The 23137-nt window shown below is 61.2% G+C and overlaps 1 protein-coding gene across 1 annotated transcript in view; it reads right to left on the minus strand.

The window, feature by feature from the left end:
- The window catches only part of COL5A1 (collagen type V alpha 1 chain), a 148662-nt gene extending 142172 nt beyond the window's left edge, over nucleotides 1–6490 (minus strand). Inside the window, 1 exon segment of the mRNA XM_030293787.1 lies at nucleotides 6370–6490. Within this exon segment, the coding sequence (XP_030149647.1) occupies nucleotides 6370–6490 (121 nt within the window).
- Between the last annotated feature and the right edge of the window lie 16647 nt (nucleotides 6491–23137).

Genomic DNA, 23137 nt, shown 5'->3' on the forward strand with positions numbered 1-23137 from the left:
TCTGAGAATGGCATCTCACCAGCACCGGTGAGGGTCCTACACCAGCAGGAGGGCAAACTCACCCAGGGCCCGACCCCAACAACCACGGGGGCCTGACAAAGCAGGCTGGCCTCTGATTGGCCAGCACCCGGTAGAGCTGGTAGGTACCTCCCTCTGATTGGCCAGCGCCTCGTGGAGCTGGTAGGTACCTCCCTCTGATTGGCCAGCGCCCCAATGGGGGACGGCTAGTGCCTCTCTCTGATTGGTCGATAGCACTCCCTCCCTGCTGGCCAATGTTTCACTACCTCCCACTTCGCACTTCCTGGACACAATCACCTGTTCTGGAGTCCGATTTGCGCACCGCGCCGGAAGTTCCTGTGCTGCAGGGACGCTCGCCTGCACCTGCCGCCCGTGCCCGGCCCAGACCTAGATCGCGTTAGAGGTCCGCAAACACTTCCGGCCTAAGCGCGGCCACTCCCGGCAAGGGCCAGCCTCTCCTGCGGTTCCCTGGGACCCCTCTCCCGGGCAGCGCCGCCCCCGGAGCTGCCCGCTGCGCCTCTCAGTCACCCTCGGCAGGATGCAAGACGATTACTTCCCACCTTCCAGTTGGGTTGAAACGCCCTCTGTCATTGAGAGATCGCTCTTTTTACAACGCAGGCTGGGAGGTTAAACATGGAAGTCACTCCTGGTGTAGGCACACATTTGTGGCGTTCGGTAAAACGACAGAAGACATGAGGATCCCTATTGCCAAAGTGCTGGCAGGGAAGACCAGGCCAGAAGAGTGACAGTCCCAGGCATGAAACACAGGTCCTGGCATCAGAAAACAAACGGACCCTCCGAGTCCTGCACGCAGACGTCGCAGTGCCCCCTGGAGCTCCGCAGAAGGAGATTTTGGAGAAACTGGGTCAGACTGGGTCCATCTCTTGGGTCTGAGTCACCGAAGAATGGCGACGTTCGCTTCTAATGTGGGGTTATTACTTAGGATGGGAATCGGCCAGAAAAACTACTGGGTGAGTCAAAGCTGATGGGGTGATGCGTCAGACCGTGTGACCCCCCACGACCACACGTCCACGCACATCCACTCACGTCCGCCCGGGCGTTCATTCATTCCATAAATGGCTCTCCAGCCACCTCCGCGGGGCTGGCGCAAAAACAGCGTCTGGGTCTGCAAAGCGGCCACCTGCACCCACCGCAGAGAAAACCCTCCTGGTGCACCAGCCATCGTGGTCAGTCACACAGGCTCGTGAGCTGGTCTCGTTCACTCACCGGGGGACATTTCCCATGCCACGTGTTCTCCTGTTTCTCCCGGGAGGGGGACACGGGCGCCACTGCCCACAGGAGAGACAGGGAGCCACTCACACAGCCAGCCAGTGAGCAGAGCCAGGCGCCCGGCACCAGACCCCTAACACGGCTTCGTGTCGCCTCAGGGCCCTGGAAACGCAAAGTGGATACTGAGCTTACTCTGCGCTCTGCACGTGTTATGCATCGAGCCCTCCCCAAAACTCCTGCAGGACACGTGATCGTCACCCCCTTCTTAAAAAAAAAAAAGGGAAACTGAGGCAAGGGGAGGCTAAATGCACGGTTGGTAGGAGGGGAGCCGCGGGGAAGCAAACCCAGGCTGGCCGGCTCCAGCCGCCCGCCCCGAGCATCACCCACATCCCAGTCCTCACGCTGTGCCCACAGCAAGGGCACGTCTGCCCGTGAGAAGGGCCAAAGCAGGCTCCGCCTTCAGGACCTCAGGCTCCCCTCCCACCGAGCCAGGCCAGAAAGTGCGGACATCGGACACCGGAGGAGTGGCTCATCCGGGGGAACAAAAATAAGGAGGAAAAGAGAAACCCTGGTGTCATACTGCCCCCCTGTGAGGAAAAACATGTCATCAAATGATCAGGCCCAGCAGGACCCCGCTGGCCCCGAAGCAGGACCCGCAGCCCCGGTGTTCCCCCTGCGGGCTCCACGGCCACGGTTCATCTCAGCACCGCCCATCGGGCGGGCGTGGCTCACGGCAAGGAGAGAAATGTCACCTGGTCCCCGGCTCCCCACACACACCAGGCCCGGCACACAGGACAGCCTCGGGAAACCACGCAAACACAGGCACGCGCAGGCGCACCGACACTCGCACAGACACGTGGGTCCCCGCGCGTGGGCACATCACACACACGCACCTGCTCCCACACGCACACACAGACACGCACACGGGCGTACCGCCCTCAAAGGGGCTCGTAGCACATTTCCGCACATGTTGCCACACGTGGCCTGGCCACATGAGCCCAGGAGGTGAGGCGGGTGGGAAAGCGTCCCCACCACGCAGACGGGGTCCCACCCTTACTCAGCGGGATGACCGAGCCTCCTTCCGCTGCACTTCTTCGGGAACAGTCACATTTAAAGCCCATCGTGGCAACTGTGCTCTGTCCCTTCTGCAGAAATACCACCCAGAAGAGCTCGCGGAATAACGTCCTACGTAACTCGGGGGCTCACTGTGCATCAGGCACATTCCACACGAGCAACTGTCAAAGCAATTCTCCCCACTTTCCGGAGGGGAAAGCTGAGGCAAATGCTCAGTTGGCACTGACCTCCCAGCTGCCCACACTGCTCCTGGGGCTCATCTCCCCTCACATCTAACTGCCCATCCCCAGCACAGGAACCCAAAGTCGTGGCCAGAGGCGCCCCACCCGAGCTGAGACTGTCAGTTGGCACACGGGTCCCCGCACACGGGCAGAGAGAGTTAGGGCAGCCCCCCAGGTCTCCACTCGTCCCCCAAGAGACCCCCTCTTTTGTCACTGCAGCCACTTCTGCTGGCACCGCCTCCCTGGACAAGCGGTGCTGGGGGCGCCCTGCCAACCAAGCTAATGAGGGGCTTTCCAGCCAAGGGAAGCAGCCCCAGAGAACACGGAACACCAGAGCAGAGTTTGGGATGTCCTGCCAAGAAGGAGGGGTGGAGAGGAGTAAAGCCAGAGGTGGATGAAGGCACCTGCTAAGGGAGGGGAAGAAGAAGAAGGAAAAGGCCAAGTTTAGTGTCACCTCCTCCAGGAAGCTTCCCCAGGTCTCCCCAATGGGACCAACCCTCCCAGATGATTTAAAGTGACACTTGGCACCAAAATGAACAGTGAAACAGACACACGTGCTGCCCAGAGGACTTGGGGGCTCCTGCACCGAGAAGCCCGCCCCCGCTCACCTCCGTCCTCCCATAACCCTCCAGGCCAGGGTGCAAAGGCCTTCCGGGTCCAGGTAGGTCATGCAGATGAGCGAAAGGCCAACTAAAGAGAAGGAACAGGACAGTGTAGACTGCTTTCAATCTGGTTCCTCTTGAAGGCATTCCAGTGAAAAAGGAGGGAGGGAGGGAGGGAGGGAGGGAGGGATAAGGGACGGAGGAAGTCGGGACCTAAACACTGTTGGCCAAAGGCAACTCATCCTTCGCCCCAGGGTGAAGGGGGGGCGCACATGTGGCAGGACCGCCCCCTCCCCCTGCATCTGCTGCTCTGGGCACCAGGCGTCCCCCAGGGAGAGCTGATAAATGGATGTGAAGTGAAAAGGTATCCCCCCCTCCCTCCTTAAGTCAAAGGCGCTAAGGCGCGGCCATGCTAAGCAGAAAGGAGACCCTCGCTCAGTGCCCAGATGCAGAGGTCACACAGACCCAGAACCTGGACTCCCGCATCTTGCAGGCCTGTGGGAGGGTCCGGTGACATGATGCGGGCACAGGGCCAGGCAGATGCCAGCACATCCGTTGTGATGTGCAGTTAACACATGCAGTGGTCTGGAGCGGGGAGGGGGGGGTGGGAACGGGACCCTGCTTTGCTCCTTAAATGCAAACCCAGGGTGCCTCAGGGTGTAGGTGATCATCGCTAGTCTGCCCTCTAACTGTTCTGTTATTAAGGGGGTGGGGGAGAGGGGGGGACAGTCTGCTCCCCACCCCCTCAGCTCCAGCCAACAGTGTCTGTGATCCAGGGAGGAGGCAGGGCCAGACGGCCAGAAGGCAGGGGCGGGGCAGGCGGGCATCAGCTGTGCTGGGCTAGGGCGTGGCCGCGGTGCTTGTCCAGAAATATCTGAAGGGTGGGGTAACGGGGCAGGCTCTGGCCGGCACCCCAGGAACAGCCCTGGAGCAACATCACAGGAGAAGGGACTTCATGCCCCGCACCCGAAGAAACTCCTGCCTGGGGCCCCCGCTGGGTGGTCAGAGCCACTGGGCAGTGACCACAGCTCCGGCCCCTCCAGCCACTGAGATCTGGACCAGATGAGGGACAGGGCTCCAGGGAGCCAGCCTGGCCTCTGAACTCCTCCCACTGACTGCTCTCTTCTGGGGAGGAGGGAAAGGGGGAAGGATGGAAAAGGATGTCTTTCCAGCCAACTTGATTGAGTCAGAGGAAATTTAACCGTTTCGTATCTGTCAAGTCCCACAAAGCTTGGACGACTCTTCCCACAAAATTATTGCAAGAAGCAGGCACGTGACTGGACTCAGCCAATGACGGGCCGAGGAGATGACCTCAATTTCCAAATATTGGGGTCACGTTTCATTTCACATACTCCCCTCCACCCGTTACAATGTTAAAGGGCCCCAAATGCAATCTTAACTTTTCGTTCCTTCACACACTTGGCCAAGGAGAAGGTAGGAAAAAGAGCCATGTTCAGAGAAAACTCGGAAAACATCTGGCTCATCCCACAACGGAGAAAAGGACAGGCGCCTGGGAGGACCGCTCCCGCCTGCCCGCATCTGCGGTGGACAGCCGCCCTCCTTGGCCACGCACTGCCCATGACTTCGAGACGGGTCCCGCCCTGGGAGGTGGGACGGGTCTGGGAAACCCGCTCAGGAAAGCGGCTTCTTCACATGCTTCTAACGGTCTTTCTGACCAAAAGCCAAATGAGCAACTCCCGGGCCAGGGGCCAGGCTGCTGCCCCATCCCCTCTGCCACGTTTCTGCTTCCAAGGGGCCGCCCTCGGGAAAGAGGGGGTCGGAGAGGGGGCAGGGACTGCAGGCGCAGACAGAGCCCGGGAATGGAGCTGGGGGCCCACTGCAAAACCGCCAAAGGCACGAGCCCCAGCCTGCACCCGGCCCCGGCTTTTGGGGGTGACGACTCCCCTGAAGGGTTCCGTCCTGTGTTCCTGGGGAAAGCCCATCTGAGGAGCAGGACGGGGCTAAGGCCCTCGGCCACCATGGGGCCCCCATCGACTCCAGATCACCTTCCCGGAGGCCACAGTTGTCCCCCCCCCCCCCCGCCTTCCACTGATCCCCGGGGCGTGGGGGTGGGGGGAGTCATTTAGCCCAGGACCTTGGGCACGTTGGTGGCAGCCCAGGGATGAGAGAGCAAGTCCCCAGAGCTGGGCTAGGCACCCCTCGGCTCCCACAGGCCCGTGCTGGCTGGACACCCCAACTCCTGCTCATTCTCTTTGGCCCACCACACACCCATTGCGCCAGGAAAAAGGGAAAGGGTATCTCAATCGGGAAGTGTAGCATGGAAAGTGATTCTTCCCACATGGCTTCAAATTACAAAGTGGCGGGGACAAGGGGGCGGGCGGTGGAGCGGCTGGCCAGCTGGGCCCCCCAATTCCCCTGACCTCGCACCATCAACTCTGAGCCTCGTCTCCAGGCTTGTTAGTGGGGACTTGGGACATTCTGAGACCTCCGATGTCTGAGGCTGTGCAAAGACCCATCCCACAGGTAACCACCAAGGTGATGCTTAGAAGCCACGGTCCCATCAGGAAGCTGAGTGGAAGGGAGTCAGAGCTACAAGAGTCCAGGCAGGCGCCCAGGGGAGGGGGCTCCTTCCAAGTCAGACCTCTGGCAGGCAAGGGCCCCATCTGTGGACCATCTGAGCCTCTCTGCCCAGACGCCACCACCACCTCCCAGCTCTGCCCCGCAAACCCCATCTCTGGGAGGCAAACCCAAGAACAACTGCCTCCCCGGGGTCAGGAGGTGGGGGGGGGGGATTCGGAGCAGGGCTGGAGGGGCTGTGGCTTCTGGGATTCCCAGGCCGGGGGCCAGTGTCTCCCCCCCACCCCGCCCCAGGAGCCCGGCCGGAATTGACAGGCTGCGACTCTAGGGGGCGACCCTTTCCAGTTTTCGGGAGAGGAAGTTCTGCCGGCGCGAGTGATGTGGGACGGAGATCCTAAGTTTCGGGACAAAGTTTGCCGGCCTCGGGGACAGACCCTCTCGCCGATCCAGCGCCAGGCCCTTCCTCCGCGCGCGCCGCGGCCCCACCCGGCCGGCCCTCTGGCGCGCAGGGGTACCGCGCTGGCGCGTCTCCCTCCCCGGGCCCCAAGGCTGGCATTCGGAGAGGCGGCCCTCGCGTTCCCCGAGCTCGCGGGTGGCGGTGGGGGGGGGGGGGTGGAGGGGGGAGAGCGCCCCGGAGGCCGGCGGGGGCCGGGAATGACAGCCGCCCCCGCGCCCCAGCGCCTTACCTGCGCGGCTCAGAGGCGGCGCCCACAGCAGCAGCAGCAGCAGCAGCAGCAGCGGTGGGGACAGCAGCGGGGCGCCCGGGCGCGGCGGGCTGCGCGCTTTCCAGCGGGTGTGGACGTCCATGCCGGCGGGGCGCGGGTCGGGGCGCGCGGGGACGCACGGGGGCGCGGGGCGCGGCCCGGGAGGGAGCGGACTCGGCGGGGACCGCGCGCTCTAGGAAGTCATGGGGAGCAGCCGCCGGCGTTCTCTTTGTGGCGGTGGCCCTCGCGCCGGGGCCGGCTGGCGCGCTCGCCCACGCGCGGGGGGTCGACCTTGGCCCGCGGGGCGGCCGGGACCCCGCTCGGCTCGCCGCCCTCGCCTCCTCGCCCCCTCCGACTCCTTCTCGCCGCCTCCTCGCCGCCGCCGCCCCGCGACCCGCTCCCCGTGCGCGCTCCGCTCGAGCGAGGTCCTGCGCCAGCCGCGGGGACGGAGAGTGCCGACCTCGCCTTGGGCGCCGTGCTCTTTTCCCCCCTAGTCCTCCCTCCCTCCCCCCTGGAAGGCACCCGCCGCGGCTGTCGATCCCCCGCGCCCGCAGCAAATCAGAGCCCGGCGCCGCGCTCGGCCGGGCCGGCCCCCGCCTCCCACTGGGCGCCGCGGGCGAGGGGGCGGGGCCGGCGGGCGAGTCGCGGCGAGGAAGGGGCGGGCCCGGGGCGGGCGCGGGCGCGGGGCGGGGGCGGCGGCCGGCTCTCCGCGAGCGCGCGCGGACGCGCCCCGCGCCGCTCCCCCGGGCCCCCCGCTCTCCCCGCCCAGGTGCCCGCACCTGGCCCACCCGGGGAGCCAGCGTGGAGGGGCCCCGGGTTTGCTCACTCTGGGCTGGGGAAAAAAAAAAAAAAAAAAAAAGTTGCCGCTCAGCCCAACTTTTTCTTTTACGTGGACGAGCTCCGAGCTCCTCTTCTGGGTGGAGACTGAACTTCCAATTCAGCCAGATCGGGGCGCCCAAGACTGAGGCCGACTTGTCAACCCGCCCGGAGGACCCGCCCTCCACCTTCCCCCTCACTGAGGATTGGGCGTGGGAGCCCAAGTTAGGGTCTGACCTCCCAAGGGTCCCAGAAGGAGCCTGGAGGTTGCACATCTGGGATCTGAATCAGGCGAGGTCGGCGGCAACCCACCACCACCACCACCACCACCACGCCCCTCCTCGCTCCCTCCCGCGCCCTCCCCCCTCCCCCGTGACCCCTCTGCAACAAAAGGAAATCAGAGGGAAGGTGCCCCTCGGGGAGGTGACAGCGGGCAAAGGGGTGAGGGGTCGGGACCCACTGCCCTGGGGACTCCCGCCGGGCGCCCGCCTTCACTTCTTTAAGCCCTGGGGAGGGCCCGCTGGACTGGACGGCAGGCTGCCCCTTCTACCAGGCTCCTCAGCCCAGAAAGCCTCCCGTCTGGGACAACTGCAGGGCCCTTCTTACAAAGAGAAGGGGCGAAGGCGTTTTCAGGGGCTCGCCATTCCTGAGCCGTCCAATCCGGACCCCCTAGAGCACACAGTTCCCCCAGGGGTGCTGGGCCAGGGCCGGGGCCGCTCCCTGTTACATCTCCAGACTGGTGCGAGATTCCCCAAACGCCCTGTCCTGCCCACCATTCCAGAAACGGGGACTTGGGGTGGGGGTGGGGCGTACTTAGCTTTGCTGGGACGGATGGCCACGTGCGGCTTCTGGTGTGGGTGGCAGGTGGCGGCTGACCGCTGAGCAGCTCGGCTCCCTATCTGCCACATGTGCCCTTCCTGGTGCCACTAATGCGTGGGGAGGGCCGCACAGACAGAGGGGAGATGTTTGGGGGACATTAAGTAAAGCAAATTGTTCTTTCCGGTTTTTATATTTCTTTGTTGTTGTTGTTTTTTTCTGTGTAAGTCGTATGTATGATCCGAATTGTGTGTGTGAGTGGTGTGCATGCTCGTGTTTATGCATGAGGGGCGCGCGCGCGCGCGTGTGTGTGTGTGTGTGTGTGTGTATGTAAGCTAGAGCTGGTCCTTTACTTGTATGCACCTTAATGAGATTCTACCTGACACTTCTGAGCCCCCAGCCCCAGCCCTGTCAGGCCCCGAGAGTGCCCCCCACCAGTGGGAAGGCCAGCCTCTCTCCATGACTTGGGGTGCTGACACAGGTCAGTGGCCTGGCTACCAGGAAATAGTACAAACTTTCGGGGTTCTAGCTTTTCCCCAAGGACATATGGCACTTCTCGGACAGTCACGTGCGCCTCCATCAGGCAGCCACCCGGAGTCCCTCTCAGTGATGCGCAGAAAGCTTGCCCCTCGTGGCCCTGAGCAGACAGGACAGACGTTATCCTAACCCTGGAGAGCAAGGGGTGTGATGTCTTGGCCAAGCTGATGAAGGTGCGTCTCCATTCCATCCAAGCCCGGAGCTGGGTGGGGAGGCCAGTTTCCATGCCGCCAGGAAATGCAGAGAAAAGTCCCTTAACTGAGCGGCCTGACCTGCCAGGCCAGGACTTAGAACAACTTGACTGTCTGAGTCACGATTTGAATTCCAGTGAGCACAGTGAAAAGGTCAGCCACCCCACGGGGGACCCAACAGGGTGCGGGGACTTACCCAAAGTACCAGCTCATGTGTGCCGCAGCCAGAGTTTGCACCCAGATGTCCCTTTTGGGCGCGAAACATGCTGATCACCTCGCCCGGGTTCACGCAACAGTGACTGGTGGTGGTTGACCCCAAGCCCAGCATCCCCCGGACCCTCCCGTAACGGATTAAAACAGACGGCCTTTGAGAACTGTTTAATTTGCTCTGGGCCCTACAGAGTCTGCAGTGAGCAACACACTCGGGTCCCTTTGGCGTGGGCCTGACAGCTGCACAGAGACTCGGTCATCACCTGTGTGGGGAGTGGCCGCCTGTCAGCCCACATCTTCTGTAATTCGTGCCAGGTTCCAGTCTGGCCCATCCCGGTGCCTGTACCTCCAGTCGTGGCATTTGGCCATGGGAGGGACTCACCAAGATCCGGGGCTTTGTGCACCCCGGTCACGGTCGCAGTATACTTCCCGCGGTGCCCGGTGAAGAACGGGACAGGCCAGATGTGCCCCGAGCTCTGCACCTGCGATCCGACCACCCAACGTGCCCCCTGCTGCCATAAGTTCTTCTACTGACTATCTACGCAGCGGAGTTGTGGTTCTCCACAGAGCGTCCACGCGAGCACCAGGTATCGCCCTCCCCTGGGCTGTTGCAGCCGCCAGCCTCCCATCTTAAGGGGCCACTCAGCCTCCCAGAGTCATTGCCTGGCTGGGAAAGGGCCGGCCCGTTCCCGAGAAGCCTTCCAGGGCAGCCGGGTTCCCGCCCTCCTTTCCCCAATGCGGGTGGAAGCTCACGGCCCCACGGACAGGTGGGAGGGACCCGGGTGTCTGCTTGCCCTCCGAGAGTTCACGGTCCGCTGGGGCACCCAGGTGGGCCCAAGGCGTCTGGGGGGCTGCGGCCCAGCAGATGAGTGGCCCCCACACCTGTCCACAGCCTGGGGCTGGGTTCCCTCTGGCCACCCAGGGATGACGCTCCTACCCCGCATCCCACACCTGCAGGTGGTGTCCTGGGATGGGAGCGGCCGACTCAGCTAGGGCCCCAGCGGCAGCCACAGGTGAATTCTCCCCTCTGCTCCTCGGTTTTGTTATCTGAGAAGCAGGGAAGAGGGACCCCACATCCACGGACCCAGTAGAACATAGATGAGAAGGTGATGGGGCGCCGGTGGGCGGGGGCAGGGGGAGCTCAGTCGGTTAAACGACGGACTTCGGCTCAGGTCATGATCTCACGGTCCGTGAGTTCGAGCCCCGCGTCGGGCTCTGTGCTGACAGCTCAGAGCCTGGAGCCTGCTTCGGATTCTGTGTCTCCCTCTCTCTTTGCCCCTCCCCCACTTGTACTCGTGTGTGTGTGTGTGTGTGTGTGTGTGTGTGTGTGCGCGCGTGTGCGTGTGTGTGCGCATGCCCCCCAAATAAATAAACATTAAAAGCATTTTTAAAAAAAATAAAAATAAAAATGAAAAAAGAAGGTGAGCCAGGAAGGCCTCGGAGATGCCAGTGCCCCTCCCTCTCTGCTCCCCGTCCCCCCAGCCCAACCCCCTCCCACACACCCCCACAGCCAGCTGGCCTGTCTTCCTCCCAAACCCCCAGTCAGCAGAGCAAGGACCCTCCCTCTGAGGGAAGAGTTCCAACAGCAGGGTGTGGATGAGCCAGACCTGAGCAGAGACCCTCCTGCCTCACGAGGTGCCTCACTGGGTGTGACCCTGGGGGAGGCTGTCTGCAGAGGGGTGGCCCTGCCGGCTCTGGGGACCCCACCCCTGCCCTGTGCAGCTGTGAGGCTCAGCACACCGCAGGGCTCTCCTTCCACCCTGGGGGCCAAGTGCTATTAATCCCAGGGTAACTTCCGAACAATTACTAGCAAAAATCATTACTTATAATTTTTTTAATGTTTACTTATTTTTGAGACAGAGAGAGACAGAGCATGAGCAGGGGAGAGGCAGAGAGAGGGAGACACAGAATCCAAAGCTGAGCCATCAGCACAGAGCCCAATGTGGGGCTCGAACCCACGAACCGCGAGATCATGACCTGAGCCGAGGTCGGACGCTTAACCAACGGAGCCCCCCAGGAGCCTGGCCCCCCCCCCAGGAGCCCCAAAACTCACTGCTTTAAAGGCCAAGGACACGGCATGTCCTTCGTCATCCTGTTTCCATCATGCTCCTCGTTCAACTTGGACTCGGCGTAAGAGGGCAGAGACAGGGCTGGGTGGGCCCAACAACAGGCCAAAGCTGGGCTCCCCAGGGCGGCAGTCTGCTGGGGCCCCACATCCAGCTGTCCTGGTGCTTCTGGGGCCTTCTCCCCCTCCCTGGTCCCCGTCCGCCCTCTTAGCATGTATGTGCCCCCAATCTCTTCCTACAAGGACAACCAGTCATATTGGATGAGTTTACCCTACAACGAAAATGACTTTCTTTTTAACCTTAGTCTCCTCTTGAAAGGACCTGTCACCACAGTCAATTCTGGGGGGGGAGGGGGGGACACAGGGTTAGGGCTTCCACGGGGGAACGAGGGGGCGCAATTCAGCACACAATACCTTGGCAATCCCAGTCTGTGGGCCTTTTGGAGAAATCCAGGGCACTGTGTTTTCCAGAACAATAAGGGCATTCTAACGCCCGTGGGGGTGGGGGTGGGACCACGTCCAGCAGGAGGGGCCTCTGATGGCATCTCACCCTGACTGCTGGGCCAGCCCTCCGGAATCTCGCTCCCCTGGTGCATACGGAGCTGTGCGTCTGTGATGCCGACCACGCTGGGGGGAAGGGGGGCAGCACACAGGCTGAGACCCGCCGCCTCCTATGAAGGCTCCCGAGTCCTTCCCGGGTCCTCGTTTCTCCCTCCCCACACTCTCTGTGGACGAGTGCCCCTGCCCTGCTTCAGGAGCCCCTGCCCGAGGTGCCCAGGGGGTGCAGAGGAACACGTCTCAGTCTTTGTGAACAGCCTGCGGGCGAGCAGGTACACCTGAGCACTGTGGGCGGGAGCCGGGCCTGGAGGGCCGTGTGGCCGTGTGCGGACGTCCCTCCAGCTCCGGCAGGGCGGCTGTGGGGCTTGACCTCGGCATCCCGGGCCCGGCCCACCGTCTGATTTGCTGAGCGGACCAGACAGTGCACAGAGGCTGTGCTGCAAAGAGCCGGGGAATCGGGATCTAGAGCTCTGGTCCTCATTCTCACGCGGAACCCCAGGGCCACCCTGATTCCACCTCACGTTCCGTGGGGTCCCCCAGGAGGCTCTCCTCCGCCCACATGGAACCTTCCACCGCTCTGACAAGAGAAGGTCCCTCCCGCACCCGCCAACCCCGAGTCCTGACATCTCTGGCAGCCATTTCCTCCCGGAGCTCACACCCAGGACCCAAGGGTGCCGGGACCACCACCCTACAGGAGCAGACCAGTCCGCAGTCACGGGCCGTCATCCTTCAGACCAGACAAGCCTGCAGGAGGCTGGAGATTTGCGTCGGGGCTGCAGGGCACCAGCGGAAGGCCAGGAAAGCAGGTTCTCCACGGCCAGGGGGCCGCCCCGGGGAGCGCAGGAACCGGGCAGCGAACCCGGCGGGGCACAAGGCACCCCGGTGGCTGAGTCAGCCGGGACGGCGCTTTGTTCCCCCCAAGCCCACGAGGGCCTGGTTTTACTGCACCTCGATGTTCCTCTCAGGGGCCAAGTGAACTCTGCAAAGTAACAGGAATTCCAGGCAAAACAGGCCATGACGGACAGCCAGTAAGACCCTAAACGTGGAGAGAGCGTTTGCAATTATCCAGACGGCGCGACGCAGGGACGCATCTTCCAGCCTGTGACGAGCTGGGCTCGCCGCCCTCCCAGGGAATGTTTTCTAGAGCAAGGCTGAGTTTGCAGCCCAGGGGAAATGTCAGCTGGACAGCTCTCTACGGCTGCCTCTTGTAAAGAACCGTGTGTGCGGGTGGAGAGAGCTGCCGGTGGTCGGCGGGCCGTCCCCCGGGTTCAGATGGCGGTTCTGGGGTGCGTGTGATGGCACCCCACGTGGGACCTAACTGGATCTTCCCCAGCCCACGACCCCCACTTTGGGAGGCAAAGGTGGAAGTGTCCACGAAGCCTGCGGAAGAGGGCCTTCTGGGTGTGCGGGGCTGACTCGGACCTCAGCCTCTCGTCCTTTTAAACAAGGTCCCGTTTCCAAGGGCCACAATCAACCCACCAGGGCCCCGGAGTGGTCACGTCATCCCCACCGGGGAGGCCGAGAAGACACGGCAGCCAGCCACGGTCTGGAACAAGGGGTCAGCGGCACCTGCTGGCCATCCCGCTCAGGTGCAGAAAACCCCAGCACTCCCGTGTCCTGAGAGCAGGCGACGTCCCCATCGGCAGGACCCAAGCTGGCAAAGGGACGAGGGAGCTCAGTGGAGCCGTGCGTGCGACGGCACATTGCCCGGGTGTGCCAAACTCTGCCCGGGACTGTTGTTTTTTCCAGGAGGGCCTAGTTTTATTTGTTTTCATTTTTAGTATTAAACCAATGTTTTCAATGGAAATAGCTCCCAGATTAAATTTTCTTCCATAAGAGGAAATAAGAGGGGATAGAGAAATTTAAATGAGTCTCCCAAACCCAGAAATCAAACTCATTTGCCCCCCCGGAACCCTTGAGCACAGTCCGCGAGCCGAGCCGGGGCAAGTAGGCGCGAGACTTGGGGGTACGGGTATGTGAGTCGGGGGGCGGGGGTGGAGCCGTGGCAAGAACTGACCCGGGCCGACTGTCTCTAATCCTCATGATACAAAGAGCATCCCTAACGTGCAGGTCAGAATTCAAGCCCGGAGCATGGGGAGATGGGCCCCAGAGCTGTCAGGTTCTTAAGTGGAGAAGCCGGGGTCCTATCCCAAGCCTTCCCCCCGCACCCCCAGGTTGTTCACTCTGCCCGTGGGGCCTTCCAGCAGAAACGGTACAGATCAGATCCGCCCTGACACTCAGGGCGGGGGGCGGGGGGGTGGGGACAGGGCAGGAGCTCACAGGAAGAGTGGGTGCAGAGCTAACAGGGGCATCCTGGGTAGGTCTGGCCGTGGGAGGCTGACAGCGGTTCCCAGAGACAATTCCAAGCCCTAATCCCCAGAACCTACAATGTGACCTTATTTGGGAAAAGGGTCTGTGCAGATGTGCTTAAGCTAAGGGCCCTGAGATAAGGAGATCATCTTGGTTTGGCCAGCTGGGCCCTAAATGCCACAGCAAGTGTCCTTGGAAGAGGAAGACAGAGGGGATTAAAGACAGGCAAACAGAAGGCAGGGCGATAGGACGGTTCAGGCAGAGACTGCAGTAACTGCCACGAGTCAGAGAACATCTGGGGCCACCAGAAGCCGGGAGAGACAAGGAAGGCCCCTCCCCCGCAGCCTCGGCCAGGAGCGCCGCCCTTCAGACACCTCGATCTCGGGTTTTGGCCTCCGAGACGGGGAGAAATTGAATCTGTGTGTCTCAAGGCACCCGGCGTATTTGTTATGACAGCAAGGACACTAATACACCTGAGGCCTCCAGGCCAGGTGGACAGGCCCAGAGCATGGGGCACCTGGAGAGGGTCTGGGGAGGGGGACGTACCAGGTGGCAGGTGTGGCTTGTGTCCAGGCCCCTTAGCTGACATGGCCCAGTGACGCCTGGGGCATCTTTCCCCTCACTTGGCCAGTGGGGTGCGTGCAGGAGAGGGCACTGGGCCCGAGCTCCCCTAAATGGGCTGGGGATAAGCACCAGCCTGGGGGGAGAAGAGGGCGGGCTCGGAGAGGCAGGGGTGGCCCTACGTCCCTGACAAGCGTCTTCATAAGAGACGTGTGGAGGAGAGACACTAGGAGAAAGGGGGAGGCAGAGGCTGAGGGCTCGGCCACAGCCCAGGGATACGGGGGCCCACCCCCCACGGGCCCGGCACCGTGAGCTCCACACTCAGAGGTGGCACCTCCATCTTGCCAACCTGCCCGAGCCCAGAAAACGCCGGCTCCGCAGCCCGAGCTGCGGCCACGACCGTCCGTCCACTGGGCATTCACGTCCCACCTCTCAGCTACGGAGAAGTCCAGACTCTGTGCCAAGGAAAATGAGACAGAATGTGTGAGACGCTAATGAGACCCTGGGCCTGGCATCTCCAGCGGCTCCCCCCGGGGGGCACCAGGGCACCCCGCCAAAGCCCCTACCCGCTTAGGAATTTCCCCCTTTGAAGCCCGAGGGCTGGGAGCCGGGATCCAGCTCCTTGCTGGAGAATAAAAGCAACCAGCCGAGGGCAAATGCTGGCGTCGATTCGGGCCCCTTTATTTTTGTCAACAAGGAGATTTGTCTTAATGGGAACCAGCAGAACCCCGGTTGCAGACTTTCCCCTCCTGACATCTCAACTGCAGCCCGCCCCCCCCCCGCCCGCCCCTGGCACTCCACGCAGGGCAACTGTGGATTTTGTGCAGGGGGTGGGGGGTGGCGGGGGGAGAGGAGAGGGTAAGTCGGGGGGCGACCTTGGGTCTCTGTCCCCGCCCCGGCCATTCCGCTGCGGGCACCCACGGCCGCCACCCCTCCACCGTGCCGTCTCACTGCACTGACCCCACGCACCCACGCTGACCCCCTTCCCTGACTGCGGAGCGAGACGCACGGGAACACAAGTGATCGCACACCTTGGCCAAGATACTTGACTTTCCTGTGTCTCGTCTGTAGAACAGGGACACTCCTAGGACCGACCAATCACGGGGATCTGGCGGGATAACAAACCCCCTCGTGGTCTGGCACACAGAAGGCCCTCGGCCCACGTTTGCTAATATCGATCGGTCTTCGGCTGGCACGGGGGGAGCCAAACGGGGAGGTGCCCAGTGGCGTGCGAGCCTCAGGCACTCAGGGGGCTGGGCACTGGGCATGATTTCGGAGCTGGTAGGAGCCCCCCGCTGTCACCAGTCGGCCCCTCTCTGTTACCTCTGCAGACTCTGGAAGATCCAGTGTGGTGTTCGTCTCGAGGTCTGCTCACTGGCCGGATGCTACGAGGGGTTCAGCGTTGGGCCGGTGCTGGCGTGTCCAGACTCACAACAGCTGGCTTCTTGAAATGTGCGTCTTAAAACTGGCCACGGTGGGAGCATTTACACCACGGAAATTGGCAGACGCTGTGAATCTGGGCCTTTCTCCGTAAAGAGTCGTCATTGAACACTTAGCCGTGCCCCTAAGCAGGTACCTGACCTTGGCCTACTTCCTGGAGGCCCAGAAGCGGGCCGCGATCTTTCCCCAGAAGGTTTCAGTGAGATAGCCAGCCCTCGTGGGGGGATGGGAGCCAGACTCTTCCCCTTATCCATTTTAAAAGCCCAGATTTCCTGTGGGGCGGCCATCTGCTTTCCTAAGAAGCTGTCTTTTCTAAACAGCTGTCTTCAGATATTTGAAGGACGGTCCCGTGGAAAAGGAGCTATTCCAGATGTGCTAGAGGAGGAGGGCAACAGTGCTGGGTGGATGTTTGGGGGAAAACCCCTTTCCTTGCATTTCGCGTGCGTCTGAGAGCCGCAGGGACCCTGCCCCGGGGTTTTCTTGTCTGAGAGCCTCTCAAAACTCAGCTTATGCTCAGCGATACTTTCGTTGGGTGTGAATCCCTCCTACGTGCCCAGCCCCTCCTGCGTGGTCACCTTCGGGAATTCAGGGCGTGTTGACCAACAGGCCCTTATCGGCATCAAACTGTAGAACTTCAAAGCCGGGCTAAGTGTCAATGACATCACCTCAGGCCCTCAGCAAACACCCAGAGACGCGGGTCCCTTGTCACAGTGCTTGACTGAGGCGCCAGGGACAGTGAGGCTCACTGTCACCTCTCCCTGTGGGGTCTGGGGCTGTGTTCACAAACGATTGGCTTTTATTCAGACCAGCAACTGGGCATCCTAGATACAAAGCATGCTGTTTTGTTTTGTTCACTTTTGTTTAAGTTTATTTATTTGGGGGGGGGGGGTGCAGAGAGAGAGAGGGAGAGGGAAAGAGAGAATCCCAAGCAGGCTCCACGTCGTCAGCACAGAGCCCAACACAGGGCTTGATCCCACGAACGGAGATCGTGACCCGAGCCACAGTCAGGAGTCGGACTCAACCCACTGAGCTACCCAGGCGCCCCTGTTTTGTTTACTTTATAAACACATTAAAACAACAGCAGATTTTCAATTGGGTTGACGGTCTTTTGAGGGGGCAGGGGCTGCACTTGTCCGAAGCTCAATCTTAAGTCAACGTCACCGGAAGAAGTGACAGGGTCATCCAGCGACTGTAAATCTTCCCTTCTGGTTGCATGTCGTTTTACAGCTGATAGAACGCTCTCGACCGCGTCATGATTTTGTACTCCGCGGACACTCACCAGAGTGACGACAGCATGGAAACCCCGGATCAGCACCGTGTGGGGCCAAGCACTGCGAGCCCCGGGCTCCAGGCTGCTGGTTCGGTCTTTGTTCTCACAGCGAACGGCTGCTTCCAAGATACAGAGGTGACTGCACAGTGCAAGTAACAGATGCCGGGAATTGCGCGTCTGCCCTCCGCCCGGCGCTACGTAAGTGCTTGAGACGCGAAACCCGGTTGTGTTCTTGCAAGGAGCCTGGAACGTGGACGCTGTCACCTCCGCTTCACGGCGGGGCACGAGTGTCCCGGCTGGGGGCGCCTGGGTGGCTCAGTCGGTCAAGCGTCCGACTTCGGCTCAGGTCATGACCTCACGGTTTATGGGTTCGAGCCCCGCATCGGGCTCTGCGCTGACAGCTCAGAGCCCGGAGCCTGTTTCGGATTCCGTGTCTCCCTCTCTCTGCCTCTCCTCCACTCTGCCTCTCTCTCTCTCTCTCTCTCTCTCTCTCTCAAAATAAATAAATAAACATTGAAAAAAAATTTCAAAAAAAAGAAAGAAAGAAAAATGATGTGTCCCAGCTGGGATTTGGACCAGCCTTCCCAGCTCCACGGCTGGCTCTCGGTCTCCATCACTCACCCCCCGTGACGCCGTCCCAGCTTAGGGCACTCGAGCTGGTTGTCTCTGCACCTTTATACCTGAGCCGGGGTCAGGGAAGCCATGCTGCTCGCTCAGAAGGGACGTGCGGCTTTACGTAAGTTCCAGCACACACGGAGTTGTGGATCTGAGTGGCTGCCTGTCGGGTCTCTTCGAGAAAAATTAGCTTTGGGGGCAGGAGGGCCTGTGGGGTCAGCTCATTGCCTAATTCAAATGGCTGACCTACTTTCCCTCCTCCTCTTTGGGATGAGACCGACTGCTCCAGCAAGACTCTGCACCCGTCTGCTGTCCCCTCCGGGCTGCGTGAGTCAATGGGCAGGAAAGTCTCTGTCACTCTGGGCACTGAGCAGCTGTGCCGGGATGGGGGGGGGGGGGGCGTCTGTAGGCGCTGAGACGGCTCCTGGGCCCCTGCAGGGACAGACTGTTCCCGGTGGCCTGAGTGTGGGGATGTCAACGGGCACATTCCACTGCACGGGGCCGGAGGGTGACGAAGGGACATGGATGGGGTCCTGCAGAGCTGCCGGCAGGTGGCCCCTGAACTGGCAGAGTCTGATTCAGGTGCAAACAGGAGTAAGCTTGGGTGGTGCCAGCCTTCCTGAGACCACGTAGTGGCTGCTCTAGCCACTTCGGAAATACCATGGAGGCTTCTGGAAAGGTGACAGTTCCTTTGTGCATAGACGCTTCGAGAGGTAGACCGGATGGGCGGCTGATACTTCGATCCCATTCCCTTGTGTGGGGTCTGGGGACTTTTTTTTTTTTTTTCCCAGCTCTGAAAAAAGAATCTCTGAGACACTCTGAATGCCCAAACATGAAATAGCTAACTATATTCCCCCCACCCACCCCCCCATCGTAGTGGGAATCTTTAAATGGTTTGAGAGACAGGCAAACGAAATCCCGGGTGTAAATCCCGACCAGGCTCATGACCTTGACGATTTACTATCAACTTAAAATTCATCACAACTACGCAAAAATTAAGATTCCGTCCCTCACCTGCACTCGCCACACGGCAAGCACCCAGTGACCGCGGGCGGCTGGTGGCCACCAGCGGCACAGCACGGACTGAACGGGTTTGCACCAGTGGATGGGGTTCTGCACACCCAGAAAACCTCAACGGGCCCGCGGTCAGCCCACGGGCAGCCAGGACGTGGGTTTAAAATGCAGAGCCCCGGGTTTCACCCCTGGCCATCCTGTTCCGTGGAGCCCGGTTGCTAAAGCCCAGGATGTGTACGTCTGAGAAGCTGTGGGCTGAACCTGATGAGTAACAGATTGAGCTAACAGACACTCGGCACAGAAGGAGCAACTGAGGCCCGTGAGCTTGCCACACCCCACAGCGACGAAGGAGGCCCCGTTCACGGGGCTTTGGCTCCAAGGTCCCTCTCACGTATGTTCACGGACCGGGCAGGCCCGGTTGGCCCCAAAGGCTCCTCCCATTTTCCGTCTGTGCCTCCGAGGCCTCCACGTGCGCTGGGCGAGAGAGACTCAGCCCGACTCCCTGGCCCCCAGACTCAAGTCGTGAGCCCCGTGGCACACGCTTCGCACAAGTAGTCATTTCCACGTTAAAACCGGTGGCTCAGAAACACAGTAACTGCCATAAAGCTCAGCATGAGCCCTGTCCGCTGAAAAATATCCTCGACCCTCCAGAATGCTTTAATGGAAATAACTTTCAAACAGAGGGAACTGGCAAGGCAGCCAAAACCCAGTTTCTTGAAAATGAATCATGTAGTTTGGCTCGAGCGAGGCCCCTGGTCTCTGCACAACTGATGCTTCTTTCTGTCCATTCAGAGTCTGTCAAGTCGGCTCTGGATTCGTTCGAGTTCTGGAAAATTCATCAGCGTGACCCAGAGGAGGGCTCCGAACGTCCGCAGCTGGCCCTGCCCGCCCAGCGCGGCCCTGCCCTCCCTCCCGCAGCTGCCGTCCACGGCCAAGGAACCTTGCTCAGTTAACTAGAGCTCGCGGTGGTCCGGGTCCACGGCCAGCCTCCTTCACACGCCCTCATGCCCATTATGCTGTCAGATCGCTCCGGGCTCCCATTCAGCCATCAGAGGGCTGTGGAACATCGGCCTGGGCTGGCTCCAGGGCCGGGCAGTGACACGGAGCGCGGGGCCTGCCTCTGAGGCGCTCGGTCTGCGGCTCACTGCACTGCACCCCAAGAGGCTCCGTCTGAGAGGCTGGAAAAAAAGTGGTGAGTGTCCACAGAAGGCTGAGACCAATTCTGGAAGGAGAAAGAGGGAAGGGGGGGGAGGGCAGGAGGAAGAGAAGGAAGGAGGGAGGGAAGAGGGAAGAAGGGAATGAGGGAAGGGGAGGGAGGGGGAGGGAAGAGGGAGGGGGAGGGGGAAGGAGGGAGGAGAAGGCAAGGGAAGGGGGAGGAGGGAGGAAGGGGGAGGAGAGCAGGGGGGAGGACGGGAAGGGGCGGGGGGGGGGGGGGGCGGAGGAGGCTTTCCCAGGAAGAATCGCAGAATGAGTGACTGGAAAAGAAACCCTGAAGGACGAATGGGCGCTCCGACGGCAGGGCCGTCCAGGGCGCCGTGCGGGCCTCAGCGTTGGGAGAACGGAGGGGCTGGGGCCGTAGGAAACAATGGCGGGCGTGGGGCCATTAACCACAAAAGGCCTTGTCTCGATGGTGTGATTTTTGTCCCCCATCTGGCATTAAAACGAACCAAAAGCACGAGCCAGCTTTCTTCCTCAGCCTGCACCTCAGGGTCCAGCACAGGGCCCGGCGCTCAGGAGCCGGAGAGGGACCTCAAAAGGCTCGGGTCCGCCGGGCCGAAGCAGACCACCCGTGAGTGCAGCCCGCCAGCCTCCAGCCTGCGTGCCCTTGGCCCGGCGGGGGCCCCCAGCGGGACCGGCCACCCACCCCACCCTCGGTTTTCCTGCCCCGTCCAGCGGATGCAGGTCTGGCACGACGACTCGCGCACAGACCGGAATCACGTTTCTTTACGGCACGTTCTCAGCCTCATGCTCTTGACATCTGGGGCCAGATGATGGTCCGTCGTGGGCCGTCCTGTGCATCGCGGCTGTTGAGCCGCCCTGGCTCCACCCACTAGATGCCAGCCTCCTCCACTGGCGGCAAAACACGGCATATCCAGACACTGTCACGTGTCCCCTGGGGGCCAAACTGTTTGCCTTCTGACATCAGAGCCACTGATGTCCCTGGATTGGGGACAAGTGCTCGGCTGGCCTTCCTGGCAGGTCATGTCCCTCCTCACGCCGTGCACACGGATGCGTGGTCACGTACCCAGGACTTCTTCCAGGGAGCATGACCGTTACTCCCGGTAGAGGCTCACGGGCCCACGGTCCTTAAAAGTTCAGTCCCATGATCTAGAAGCATCAGGAACTTTTTCTGTTAAGGGTTGTGACACAGTAAATATTCTTGGCATCGCGGGCTGCGGGGTCTCTGGTGCAGCTACTCAGCTCTGTGGTTAGAGGGCGGGAACAGCCACAGATAATAATTAGTAATGCGTGTGGCTGTGTTCCACGGAAACTTTACACACAGACCTTGAAATGTGAATTTCATGTCATTTTTATGTGTCATAGAACAGCCAGACTCCTTCTTCTTCTTTTCACCAACCAGCTAAAAATGGAAAACCACCCTCAGCCCGTGGGCCATACACAGGCAGCCGGTGGATTTGGCCCGCGGGCCACAGTTCGCTGACCCCAAGCACATCCTGTGGCAGCCCCGCCTGTGGGCTTGTCCAGTCACGGAGCCAGAGTGGCATGTCTGAGACGACTGTCCCAAAGCCCCGATCCTGCGACCGTGGCTCGTCCTTGGATCTTTTGCCCTGGTCGTGGGAGGGGGCCAGCCCCGTCAGCTACTGTCCCAGGGCGAACCTGAAGCTGAAGACAGAGTTCTCTTCCCGGGAGAGGGAGGGGGTGTCTGGGGGTGAGCCGAAAGGGACTGACATTGACAGGAAAAGGGCTGGAGTAATGAGTGACCTGGGTTAATCCCACTTGGTGAGAAAAGTCATCAAAAACGTGCAGGCGGCCGCTTATCAGAACCCGGGGGGCTCCTCGGCACATCTGGCTGCGGGGGGGAGGGGAGGGGGTGCGGGGGTTGGAGGGTAACTTCAGCCTGGAGGCAAGGGCCCCCGCCAGGCCTGGTTCAACCGCTGTGCTGTCCTGCCCTAAAGCACCACGCTGATCCCGCGACACCCTCACCCCGAAAGGGTTCTCCCCTCTGGGGACAGGCCGCCCTATTTATAGCTCTGCCTGGGCCTTCTCAAGATGGCAATTTCACGCCCATCCATAAATCTCCCCTTCCAAACCGGTACTTGTAGGTCAGCAGAGAGGGTGCCGGGAGCCACAAGGACTACACTCCCCATGTCGGGCTGCCAAAGTGGGGACGCAATTAGGATTCCGGGCAGGAAGCGGCCCAGGGCTTCTTCCGAGGGCAGGACACGTCGACAGCAGGCGAGGGTGGAGCCCCAGAGGTCGTGCGGGCCAGCGGCCTCCGAGACGAGGCCCGGGCAGCCCGAGCCAAAAGCCAGGACATTCGGGGACCTGGGATGCCCTGGCCAAGCCCCACCGCGCGTGCGCCGCCGGGCAGGGCGCAGGTTCGGCCCCCAGCATGCCTCACAGATGTACGCAAGGCACACAGCTCACCCAAGAACGCGTCTGCTGATCACCCACGTGGTCCCGGTGGCTGCTCCGGATTCTGCACAGATAAGACACGACACGAGGCCTCTTGCAAAGGACGCCCCGTCAGTAAAAAGAGCCGAGTGTGTTCCCAAAACACCATCAACCGGGACGCACGCCACACCGGAGAAGCCTGGGGGCGACGGGAACGCGGGTGGGGGGCCGGGACCGTCCCGGCAACCAGCGAGGGACCTTGGCACGCCAGTCAGCTGCTCTGGGCCGGCTTCCTCCAGGCCTTAAAAGGAGCGATCGTGGGGCGCCTGGGTGGCGCAGTCAGTTAAGCGTCCGACTTCAGCCAGGTCACGATCTCACGGTCCGTGAGTTCGAGCCCCGCGTCAGGCTCTGGGCTGATGGCTCGGAGCCTGGAGCCTGTTTCCGATTCTGTGTCTCCCTCTCTCTCTGCCCCTCCCCCGTTCATGCTCTGTCTCTCTCTGTCCCAAAAATAAATAAACGCTGAAAAAAAAAATTAAAAAAAAAAAAAAGGAGCGATCGGCCCGTAGGTGGTCTGGGGTCCCGACAGCAATGCCAGCCAACTGCCCCCACGCCAAAGCCCTTCTCAAGTCCGACCCTCCACATCAGAGAGGACTGTCCACAGGAAGCCGGTGGGCTTTGGTTCCAAAGCAATCTTGTTTTTTAACGCTGACTTATTTTGAGGCAGAGAGCACGAGCAGGGGAGGGGCAGACAGGGAGGGAGGGAGAGACTCT

This window comes from Lynx canadensis, chromosome D4 (assembly GCF_007474595.2).
Source record: "Lynx canadensis isolate LIC74 chromosome D4, mLynCan4.pri.v2, whole genome shotgun sequence".
In the NCBI taxonomy this organism is placed as follows: domain Eukaryota; kingdom Metazoa; phylum Chordata; class Mammalia; order Carnivora; family Felidae; genus Lynx; species Lynx canadensis.